This window comes from Cavia porcellus, unplaced genomic scaffold (assembly GCF_034190915.1).
Source record: "Cavia porcellus strain 051 isolate PalLab524CR breed Dunkin Hartley unplaced genomic scaffold, mCavPor4.1 scaffold_32, whole genome shotgun sequence".
NCBI lineage: Eukaryota > Metazoa > Chordata > Mammalia > Rodentia > Caviidae > Cavia > Cavia porcellus.
The window spans coordinates 24,196,483-24,208,418 of record NW_026947515.1 but is presented as its reverse complement, the minus strand read 5'-3'; the positions used below and the strand labels follow the sequence as shown (position 1 = coordinate 24,208,418).

At 48.0% G+C, this 11,936-nt stretch overlaps 2 protein-coding genes across 7 annotated transcripts in view; one reads left to right on the top strand and one right to left on the bottom strand.

The window, feature by feature from the left end:
• Rab37 (RAB37, member RAS oncogene family) overlaps positions 1-11,936 on the top strand; it is a 57,036-nt gene that overhangs the window by 21,137 nt on the left and 23,963 nt on the right. The window lies entirely within an intron of this gene.
• Cd300lf (CD300 molecule like family member f) overlaps positions 1-11,936 on the bottom strand; it is a 35,192-nt gene that overhangs the window by 7,753 nt on the left and 15,503 nt on the right. For 2 of the 4 annotated variants that reach the window (XM_063242507.1, XM_063242508.1), the window contains 5 exons: positions 7,244-7,585; positions 5,567-5,693; positions 2,238-2,350; positions 818-876; positions 346-483 (listed from right to left, as the gene is read on the bottom strand). In XM_063242507.1, the coding sequence (XP_063098577.1) occupies positions 346-483; positions 818-876; positions 2,238-2,350; positions 5,567-5,693; positions 7,244-7,436 (630 nt within the window). In that variant the 5' untranslated portion in view covers positions 7,437-7,585. Of the gene's footprint in view, positions 1-345; positions 484-817; positions 877-2,237; positions 2,351-5,566; positions 5,694-7,243; positions 7,586-11,039; positions 11,216-11,936 lie in introns of those variants that run through there. The other 2 variants (XM_013147045.3, XM_013147044.3) reach the window with 2 other exon arrangements.

Below are 11,936 nucleotides of genomic sequence, written 5' to 3'. Positions count from 1 at the left end.
GCCAGGAACCCCAAGCAGCTTCAGCCATAACACACAGAACCCACCCCTGCCCCAGGTAACTGCTTCCTGTAGAATTTGGCACCACTCACCCAGTCTGGCTGTCTCCTGCCCAGCACAAGGATTATACCAGATGCACTACTGAATCCCCAGCATTGAGACCCAAGGAGCAGAATCTTCTGAAAGCCTCAGGGCTCCTCAGGTGTGTACTGCAGTTACAGAGGCTCTTCCCAATGCCCACCCTCCTTAGTGGTGCCCACGTGGGCATTAGAAAGCCCATCCCCCCCAGGAAAGCCAAAGACACAGCTGCCTTCCCCAGTCCCACAGCAGCCCCCCAAAAGCACACACCATCGTGACATATTCTACTTCCTCTTCGTTGGCCTGGGCAGAGGAAGACTTGTTGAAGGCCTTTGGCCAGAAGGAGCCAGGAGAGGTTCCAGACTGATGCAGAGACAGATTTGCATAGCAGAGGTCATCTTCCTTGGGCTACAGATAAGAACACAGGCTGGAAGTCACCCGATCAGTCTGTAGGCACAGGTTCCTTTTCCATGTAGAGACGTGAGCCTCTCTGCTTCCCTGAGACGTCCTCCAACTCCCCGTGTGCCTCCTACTTCTCAGCCCCCCATATTCCCCAAGCTTCCACCCCGCTGGCTATTCCCAGGCCCCTCAGCCTCCCAGGCCTGCAGAGGCCACGAGTACATAGATACTTTGTGCGTGGCTCAGGTGAAACCTGTAAACATCTGGATTCCCGGGAATCAGAAAATAATGAAGAGGAGACGGAGCTGGCTGGTCTATGTGGTCCAACCTCAGGGACTCTTACCTGCTCAGAGGACAACGCACCAGTGCTCACATCACCAATCTGAGCTGCCAGCGCTCTGTCTGAAAGGAAGGTGACCCGAACATAGAGTTGCAATCAAATGACCAGGTGGCCCTGCCAGTCTTTGGTTCCTGGAGTGAAGTTTCTTTCTGCAAAATCCTGGGCACGACCTGGAAATGCTGCCAGAAGTTCTGCCTACTCCACTTTGCTCTACCCGACACTTCCTTCAGGGGCCATCTCAAAGTTGTGCCTGCTGTCTCTACCCATAGGGCAGTTGCTTTTGTCTGTCCTGTCTGCTTTATACCATGAATTCTAGCCATCTTCAGACAGGACAGTAGCTAGGCTGATCCTGCCTGGTATCCAGGTGTAGGAGCAGGCCAGGCAGTCGGGCCTTCCATCAGGGCCAGCTGGGCTCCGCACTGCCCCCAGATGGAACCTGCAAGCCAGCTCAGTGCAGCACAGACTGGTTGGGGAGGGGGGATACTGGCTCCTGCTTTTCCTTCTGCCTTTACCGTACCCCCCGCCAACGTCCTCCCTGCTCCAAAGAAAAAAAAAAATAAGCACCCCCATCAAGGTTCCATTTCAGACATCTAGATACCAAGGTGCACAGAAAACACTTAAATATACAAAGGTCATGGAGAGCACACTTTGGGAAGAAAACATAAACGTGGGTCAGGCTCCTCTCCTCCTGGACTTGAGACTCCCCAGGCCATGGCAGAGGGAAGGTTTGCTCAAATCTCAGGTCCTGGGTGTTATGAAAAAGAACGCGGATGTGGCTCTGTAAGAAAGTAGAAATACAGCCAGACAGGAAAAACGAAAATGGGGCCATACCGCATGACCCCTGAGCAAAGGGCGCTTCCCTAAAACGCAAGAGTGTGCCGAGTGAGGAGGCTGGCTTGGGCAACACTGGGAGAGGGCAGAGAAGCAGAACAAGGGTGACACGACCTTTCTGTCAGGCCTGGGGAACTGTCAGGTGTGCGTGAACATGTGTGACACGTGCATGTGTGGATGCCTGTGCCACACAAGTTCACAGCTGCACATGTACTGCGGGAGCGGCTGTGCTCACAGCACAAGGCTGCTTCTCCCTTCCCTACTCAACTCAGTCTCCCCTTGACAATCTCACACTGGCACCTCTGCCCCGAGGGCCAAAGCAGAAGACAAAAGAGAGCAGGTCAGAGAGAGGAGAAGGACAGGAAGGATGTGCAGGGCCGGCAGCTGACACCACAACTTGGGGCTCGCCTGCAAGCTCTAGATCACCCCAAATCCCTCAGACTGCCAGACATTGGTGGCCTTTGGGACAGTGACCTTCCAGTCTGTGGATAATGCCTTGGGTCACCTAGCTCCTCTGAAGGACCATGCCAGCCATCAGCCCCACATAACCTGACACATCGAGAGCCAGCCCCCCCAGGTCAAGTCCTCTCACCTTTCTTCTGTTGCTTCATCATCCTCCAAGCCAGGAGTGTGGCAGCCACCAGGAGAAGAAACAGCACCGCACACACAAGCGGGAGGAGGATGCTGAGGTTCGTGACGCTGTACCTACAAACAACAGAGGGAGGCCCAGTACCTGGGCATGATGGCACACACCTGTAATCCTGTCACTGTGGAAGGCAGAGGGAGGAGGGTCACAAGAACCCTCAAATGCAGCCTGGCAACTCAAAAAGACCCTATATCAACCTAAAAACTAAAAAGGTGGAGGGGGGCTTGGGATGTAGCTCAATGCTAAGGCCCGGGTCTAATTCCCAGTACAGAGAGAGCGAGAGAAAAGCCCTGTGTACCCAGGCTCATTTTCTACCCTGAGCCCTATCCAGTTACCCAGTAGTGGGAAAGGGAAACACACCTCATGGCCTGCAGGACTGTGGTTCATGATGAGGAACCCTCCCTCTCAGGAGCCCTCAAAAATGGTTCTTAATAAGGAGAGGAAGGGTCTACAAGATAGTCCCAGCGCATCTAGAATCCTACCTTACAGCAATAGCTCCTAACAGGCCTCCCTGCTTCTATACAAGGGGCAATCAAAACCTACAATGGATGTTTACATTTTTTTTAATTGGTACCAGGGATCGAACTCGTGACCACACGCTTGCAAGGCAGGCGCTTATGCCACTGAGCTAAATCCCCAGCCAGATGTTTATTTTTTAACATGTATTACAGTAAGGATGATGAGATAAGCATGTTCAAAGTAAGGGCAAGTATTCTGAGGGAAAATTAGGGCAATATGTCTTTTACTATTTTTATTCAAGCATTCACCAGTCGGGGATGTAGCTCAGTGGTACAGCGCCTGCTTGGCAAGTGCAAGGCCCTGAGTTAGATTCCCAGTACAAAAAATAAAATCACAATAGTTTTTATCATGCTCCCAAACTTGTGTTAAATACAGTCCCCAAAATTTGTGTCTGCTCAGAGCCTGTGAAGATGACCTATTTAGAAATAGGGCCTTTGAAACATAATTAGTCAAAGACAAAGTCGCAGGGGGTTAGTGTGGCTCCTAGGTCAGTGACTTTATCCTCATAAGAGAGAAATGTAGACACATAGGAAGCAGTCAAGTGCTATCAGAGAAAGAAACTGGAGTGAAGCAACTGCGAGCCAAGGACTGCTGGCAGCCACCACCAAAGCTAAAAGACAGGCTTAGGTCAGATTCTCCCTTCAACACTTCAGAATGTGACAGCCTTTAAAATGTTGCTACGGTTCAGTGGGGTCCTGGGGGGAATCCTAACCCAGATTGACTGGTGCTCTTAGAGGAGAAAATCAGGACACAAACATGCACAAAGGGGCCAACCATGTGAGGACCCAGAAGGAAGATGGCCAGTGGGATGGTTAATGTTAATTGAGTCAACTTGATTGGCTTGGGAACCACCTAGGGAATTAGTAAAGCACATTTGTGGGTGTGTCTGGGTGAGTCTTGGAGGTACAGCCTTTGGTAGTGTCCATCCGGTCCCTCACCCCGTCCTCTCTGGTACAGTTTCCCTGCTGTGCTTCCCAGCCACCATAAACTAAGCATCTTCACTGTGACGGCTCAGCCTCGGAGCCAGCTGACTGTACACGGAATCCCCATAACCCATGGGCCAAATTCAACCTCTCCTCCTTTAACTTTTGGATGTCAGGGCCTGCATCTCAGTGACAGGAAAACTGACTAATACAGCTGTCCACAAGGAAAAGGAGAGAGACCTTGAGAGACACCAGTTCTGCTGCTACCTTGAATTGGAGTCCTGGCCCCCAGAATTTGGAGGAAGGCACAGTTCTGTTGTTTAAACTCCCAGCCTGTTGTATTTGGTTTTGGCAGCTCTAACAAATGGACAAAAGGACTTCCATTCATCACTGAATTGGTAGAACTATGAAGAATAAATTTCTCAATTAATTACATCAACTCTGATGGTTACATTGGCTAGAGACTAAAAGTGCTTTGAGGGCAAACGCCCTAATTATTTTGTTTACCCCTGTCCATCCCCACTGTGTTCCCCGAAACTGCAGTAGGTGTGAGTGGGTGCTGAGTAACTCTTTCTCCAATAAGTAATAAATTATTCCTCCCGTGCTAATAAAGGCCTTAACTGGTGCTTACATAAAGTTTAGATTAGTAAGATGATGAAACTCCTTAGTAGCTATTTATTAAAAACAGGGGCAAATGGGAGAGGGGAAAGAGAAGGGTTCCCTGGTGGTAGAAAGGTTAAGAATCAGCCATGGGGATTTTGAAGCAAGGTCCCAGCAGATCTAAAAACAAAGTCAAGAGATCAAGGGAACTGAAAGAAGGAAATAAAAGGGGGCCTTGCAGCTTCTAGAAATCCCTTTCACTGCACATGTCTTGACAGGGCACTAAAGAGCATGAAGCAAGCTCTGGGGTTCAAACAGGAAGCTCCAGAACACACACACACACACACACACCAAAGAATGACCAAAGAAGGACCAATGTTCAGTCTCTTCTCCCATAAAATGGGAACATTTGGCCAGGTGTGGTGGTATATACCCATAATCTCAACATGCTGGGAGGCCAAGGCAGGAGAATTACAATTTCAAGCCCAGTCTGGGCAAGTAAGTCTTGGTGACTTACTGAGATAGTGAGACCCTGTCTCAAAAGGCAAAAATATTTTTTTTAAAAAAGGGCAAGAAATGTAGCTCAGTGCAAAGACCATAGTCTGAGTCCTACTACTACCAACAAAAAGAAAAAGAAAAAGGACTGTTCCTGCCTATCCATTTCCCTTCATGGGTTAGTCTTAGGGAGGGCCAAAGAAAGTAATGGACAGGAAAGCCCTTCATGAGCCCTAGACACATAATGACCAGTGTCATTGTTCCTGCCATCATAGTAATTAGGGGAACTCTATAGGGCTTCCCCCAAACCCCCTTGGTCACAGAAGTTGAGCCAAGAGACATCCTGGTAGCCCCACAGCCCACACACACACCAGGCACCTGTCCTCATTGACCACACACTCCAAACTCTGCATCACTGACCACCTTCTCTCCTACCCCGGACTCCACAACTCGATCCCCAGAGCCCAGCACATTCTTGCCATATAGAACTCAGTAAAAGTGGGACACAGACATGAATGAATGAATAAATGAATGAAATCTACAGACTTCTCTTTGCCCCAGGGGGCAGTATCTATGGGAACTGAGAGAAGTGAAGAGACCTTCAGACCTTCACCCTCACAAAAGATCCTCAAGGACCAGTTCCAAGCTCTAGTTGGGGATTGGAACATCAAAGATGCCCCCTATTGGAGGAGTTCAGATCAATTGAGCCAGAGAACCACAGAGTAGGAGCTGGCTTACCCATCACTGAAGTGATCGTTGGTTGAAGTCAGCACGCTTATGGTCTCTTCCACGGTGACTGGTACTGTAAATGTGTTCGTGGTGGAGACAGAGGTGGTGGAGAGTGCGGTCGGCACTGCAGGTGGTGCTTGACATACAAACAGATTACACACTACCACTTCTGGCAGCCCACCCACAGCCCAGCACCTGGCTCTGAGCCTGGAGGAATACGGGTCACCCTAGCTGGTGGTGCCTGGAAGAGGGCTGTATGGAGGAGTTGTATCCTGTACTATTCATATCCCAGGGCTTCTAGGAGAGTCCAGAGACTCCACGGCTGGTGGGGTGGGTACAAGTCCAAGGACACTGATTAGGCCTTTGGAGGGCAGTAAGGGGCCCAGAAAGACCCATGGTTTAGGGAGACCTGAAGTTCAGCTAGACTTTAAGCAAGCCCATTGCTGATGGTCATGCCTCAGCAAGTACCTCCTGCCCAGCTCCTTTACCCAGTTAGGACAGGGGCACTGTATGCAATTAACAACATCCCAGATCAGACTTCTAACATCAGTCAGACTTCTAAGCAGATCCATGTCCACGGGGCAGTGATGTTCCCTTGACTCTTAGTACCCATGACCCTCAGAAGGCCCAGGTGACGCAGCCACACGACATGGCTGAGGCTGTCCTTGGTGGTTTCTAATGATCCCTAGGGCTCCTGTTGTAAACCACCCCAGGTTGACCAAAACAGTGACCAATTTCCATGCACTGTGAAACCCATAGTGTACAAATTTGTGAATTATTTATGGATTTGCCTTTCTGTTCTGTTGATCAATTTATCCTCCCTGCCCCATAAAAAATCATAACATTCAGGACGGCCTTTCCTTCAGGCAAAGCCTGAAGCTCAGGTATTGAAGACAGCTTCCTCCCCACCGATACAGTATTTTTAGGAATCAGTGCAGGTTTTGCACTGTGCCAGAGAGAACAAGCTCAGAGACTCCAGGAGCAGCAAGGACCCCACTGGCTTCATGCCTCCAGGGGCCCTAGAGCTGGTCCTGCCTGTTTGAGAGACAGCAGAAATACAGCCCAACAGAGAAACTCCTCCAAACCAAAGCACTGAGACCTTCAGCTGACCCTCCCAGGAATTTCTGCATTCTAAAAGAACTTAGGAAGAAAACCACATTGAGCTCAAAAGCATAATGGCTCAAAGAGGGCTTTCAGGTACCAGGAATGCAGCTGTTTGACTGTGATGATTTTCCAGTCCTCAGCAATAAGATCATAGCATCAGATGATGGAGCATAAGAGCAGCAGGTGTGAAGGCCAAGCTCCCCAGAGAGCAGAATACCCTCAGGTACTGAGGTTCCAAGAAAGAAGGAGCAGAGATTAGGGTCTCTGTAAACCACGGGAGGGGATCCCTGTAGTCCAAGGACTTAAATGGGGGGGGCACCATGTTGTCCTCTATTGGCCACAGACCCAGGACTGAGCTGCACTGTGAGGAAGAAGCGCCTGGGAAGTTTTAATCCCGAGTTGGAGAAGACCTGGTGATCCAGCGGGTATTTAAGAGAAGCCCCTCCTTTCCCAACCCCAAGTGGTCATTTGAGGTTCTACAAAACATCAGGACTCAACCTTGTTTTGTAATAAATCACCCTAAATGACAATTAATTCACTTATGTGGGACTCAGGGACACAAGCACATAGGCACATATTTACCTGGAACAATGGTCACCTTAACTTTGTCCCCAAGGTCAATCCCAAATTTTTCAATCCCACACCAGTAACTGTCAGCATCATCTCTTCTGAGATCCCCCAAGGTTACATTGAACATGAGGTCCTTCTGGTAGTCCCTGATGGACAAACGCTCCTCCTTCACCAGCCTTTCTGACCCATCGGTTTCAATCAGCATCTTGCAGGTACTCCAGTCAGCCCCTCGACACCACCACTTCCGATAGCTCTTCCACTGTGAGCTATATTGACACTGCACAGTCAGTGAGCCCCGCTCCTGGCCCCTCGCTGTCCCTGGACCAGTGATACGTTTCTTCTCAGCAGAGAAGCCTGGAAGACACAAATCCATAAACCTGTCACCTCTCATCTCTAAGGCAGGGTCACAGCATCTTGATTAGGAAGAACTTCTAAATCTAAGTGTTTTCCAAATTCAATACTGGTTTTTTAAAAAGAGAAGATTATATCTCTCCAAAACAGGCTTGCTCTCCTCCAGCATTCCACCAGGCCAAGGCCAGATGAAAAGCATAAAAAGTACAACTACAGTCCTAAAAAGGGACAAAGTATTGACCTAGCATTAAAAGCTTCTGTCATTCATGCCTCTCCACCTCACTATGGTCAATAAATCCACATATTTTGAGGAGTGCCCTTTTGTGGCCATGTTTATGGTTTGCTGCCTAGGAGGGGAGGAAATAGCAGAAGATCCATGCCCATGGGACAGCGATGTCCATTGACTCTTAGTACCTGTGACTCTCAGTTGACTCAGCCTCATGAGATGGCATGTTGAGGCTGTCCTTGGTGGTTCTAGTGGTCTCCCGGGGCCCAGTAAACCAGCCCAGGCTGACCAGAACAACGATGCCAGATGGTCTCCATGTGCTGTGGAACCCATAGCATATAGGTTCCATTTTCCCTACGGAATTGCCTTGGTGTCTTTGCCAAACAGTAAACTTGTAACTTATTCATGGATTCCTTTCTGTTCCATTGATTAACTTACTTATCCTTCTTCATGATAACCCCACACTGTCCTGATTACTATAACCTCACTGTAAGGTAACTATTATAGATAGCAGAGCAGTTTGTTCTTAAGATATAAGATTGTCTTGTTTGTTCTTTTATTTTGTCACCTTTATGGAGATTCAAGATACAGGAAAATGTTTATTTACAAGCATGATTGTAAAAAAAAAAAAAAAAAAGTGACCACAAACAGGCCCGCTGGTGCACACCTGAACCCCACCATCTGAAAGGGTGAGGTAGGGAGACAGAAAGTCTGAGGGCAACCTGGACAACTCGGTGCCTTAGCAAGACCATAACCCAAAAGAAAACAACCTAAAGGGCTAGGGTGTAGTCATGTGAAAGCCCTAGGTTCGATCCCCAGTACCGCATCTCCCCGCAAAATGACCAGCGATGCTAGACCATAGCACCAAGGAGACTCTGGGAGGTGGTGAGGACCAGGAAAGCCTGCAGGGCAGGTCCATCACAGGCCCATCCCCTCGCCGCTCAGCCCGGGGTCCTCAAGCAAGAAATGAGCTCTGTGATTTCAGATCATGTCATTGCTTTGGGGTCATCAGAAATCTAGATTTGGGGTGAATTCTTTCCATTTGTAAACACTAGGGAAAAAAACCCATAATCAAGTGCAGGGTCACACAAACCCATCTGAGAGCTGTCTCATTGCCAGAACTCAGCTCTGTGTTCCTAGGTGAGGTTCTTTCCTTTTTCTTTTTTTTTATTTTTATTTTTTTTTGTCAAGGTGTGGCATCAGAGATATGCTAGTATCTCAAGATGAATCCAGCCAATTTCTTTTTTTTCTTTTTAATTCTTCCATGAAGCATGTAAAACACAGGGCACACACACTAGTCAAGCACTCTGTAGCTGAGCTACACCCCTAGTCCATTTATACCTATTTCATGTTCTGGAATCACAACATAAATATAGCAAACAAAGCTTTGCTTCTTTAGAATCTTAAAATACTGTCTACAAAACTGACATCACATCAGCACCTGGGCTAGATCCATTTGCATTGCTTACTGCCAACTGGAGGGATAAGGAAAAGTCCTAGCCAGCTCCTTATGGGTCAGTATATGGGTACAGGGCCTGGTTTAGTGAACATGGAGATAAAGCTCTTTTTCAGGGGGAGTCATCCAGGTCTTCCTCCACCATTCCTGGCATAATGCATAATAATTATAAAGAATTTCTTTGCGTTAGATCTTTCATATCTATCACAATTATTCATCTTAAGCACATTTTCAGTACTATTTCATTTTTAGTAACCACATGTGCCAAAAGATTTTATGTGTAATTGTTTCTCTCCCTCCTTTTTCCTACACTAAACCAGTTCTGAGATAATCTGGTAAATATTACTATTTTATTTTCTAAACTGCTGATTTTTCGTATGTGTAATTTTCCTCCTCTGATTTCCTTTGGATTACTAATCTTTATCCTTTTATAATTTGCTATGTTAGAAACGATCATTCTTTCCCTTTCTAAAGTTAAAGCATTTTAATTTTTTTTTTTTTTTGTGGTACTGGGGATTGAACTCATGACCTCATACTTGCCAGGCAGGAGCTTATGCCACTGAGCTAAATCCCCAGCCCAATTAAAGCATTTTAAAGCAAAAGATTTACATTTATCTCCTTATAAACTTGATACGAATCCAGACACAGTGGCACACACTTGTACTCTTGCGAATCAAGAGGCTAAGGTGGAAGAGAGCAGCCTGCCAGCCAGGCACATCCTGGCTCAAGATTTTAGGAAAAAGAAAAATTTAAGGGCCGAGGATGCAGCACAGTGGCCTCTCCAGGTTGAATCTCATTATCAAAAACGAAAGAAAAACAAAAACTGACACGTAACTCACATAACACAAATTCCATTGTTTAAAAGCTCACAACTCAGTGGTTTCCAGAACATTCACAAAGTTGTAAAACAGCCAGGCACAGTGGTACACGCCTGTAATCTCAGCACTCTGGAGGCTGAGGCAGAAGGATCCTCAGGAGTTCGGGGCCAGCCGGGGCTACATAGCGAGACCTTGTCTCAAAAAACCCTCCTAGTCATGACCACCGCCTCCCTGTCCACACCACCAGTAATTTACTTTCTGCCCCTACAAATCTACCTACCCTAGAGATTTCATTTAAATAGAATCATATGATATGTGGCCTTTTGTGTCTGGCTTTTCTCATTTAGCATCATGTTTTCAAGATTCATCCATGTCATAGCACCTCTCAGTGCCTTAGCCTATTCTATAGCTCAGTAATCATCCACTGAATGGGTGTAATTCAGTGGGTCCTGGGTTTGATTCCCAGTACTGAAAACAAAAATGTCATTTTTAATCAAAATGGTACCCACAGCTCGGTGCCTCTTTTCCTCTCCCCGCTGCCTGCTCTCAGCTATTTCAAGCTCTCAGCAATTTCTAACATTTCCTTTTGCCCCAAATGCCCAGAGTCACCTCTCCCCACATCTGGAAAATTCTCTTCCTTCCTCCAAACCTCTTCCTCCCTCTCTTCTTTCCAGAAGCTGCCTGCTCCTAAGGTAGACACAAAGATGGCATTGCAGCCCAGGTGCGCTGCAGTCCTCCGGAGCAACCACAGACCCCTAAGCAGGCAAGAATTACGCCTCAGGCTGGGTTTGTGCTGCAGGGCTCCCTATTTCTGCCTGGTCACTGAAACATTGAAGGGGGAGCAGGCGAAACACAGATGTTTGTACCACTAAGGACGCCTTCTTGCCGGAGCATGCAGCTCTGTGGCTAGGTCTTCAGGCTTAGCCCACCCACGAGTCTAAACCTGGACCCACTCACCTGAGAACCAGAAGAGAAGACAGAACAGCTGCAGGTACATTTTCTGTCTATGTCGGCCCCCCACGTCAGATGCTGTTAGCAAGGACAGACCACAGGCTCCCTCATCTCCAGCCCTCTGCTTTCACTCACCCCACCCAGCACTTCCTCCTTCCACTGGTGAATAACCAAAAGAGGAAGGAGTCAGAAAGGGTGAAATTTCAAAGTAGTTAGCAATGCAAAAAGGCAGAGTGATCATGACAATGCCTTTGAAAAACGCCAGTCTGTCTCACAGCCATGAAGCTTCCCTAAAAACAGAGCTCGGCAGCTTCTTCTGTCTTGTGGACATTTGTAGACATGAAGCCATTGGGACTGGACTGTACCTACCCAATCCCCTGGACCCCTGAAGGTCACAGAGAATCAAGGCTGCTGGCCAGAATGCCCTAAAGCTGGAGCTTTGAGTGTGGCCAGAGTCTCAAAGGCCCAGAAAACCAGGAGTTCTGCAGGATTGAGCCAGAAGCCAGAGGAGAGATTCCAGGCCAGAGGCCAGAATGAGGGCAGGAGGAAGGTGACGAGCTGTCAACACCCAGAATTAAGTGAAAGGGGCTTAGAGAGTCAAGAGATGCAAGAAGACCCAGAAAAAGGAGCTTTCTCTGACAGTATACTGACACCTCTGATTGCTCTGCCCGGGCCCAGCAACCAAGATCCTGTGGTTACTGACTTGGCCGAGATGCCCCAGAGACTCACCAGCTAGACCAAGGCTTGTGACTGTGACATCTCACTCCCACAACCATCTTACAGTAACCATTTGTGGAAGGAAGGAGGCCCAGTTTTGCCGGTCCCCTGTCAGGTCCCCTGTCATTCTGATGTCATGTATCTCACTTCCCACACGAGGGTCCCAGCAAGCCCTTGAGGACAAGA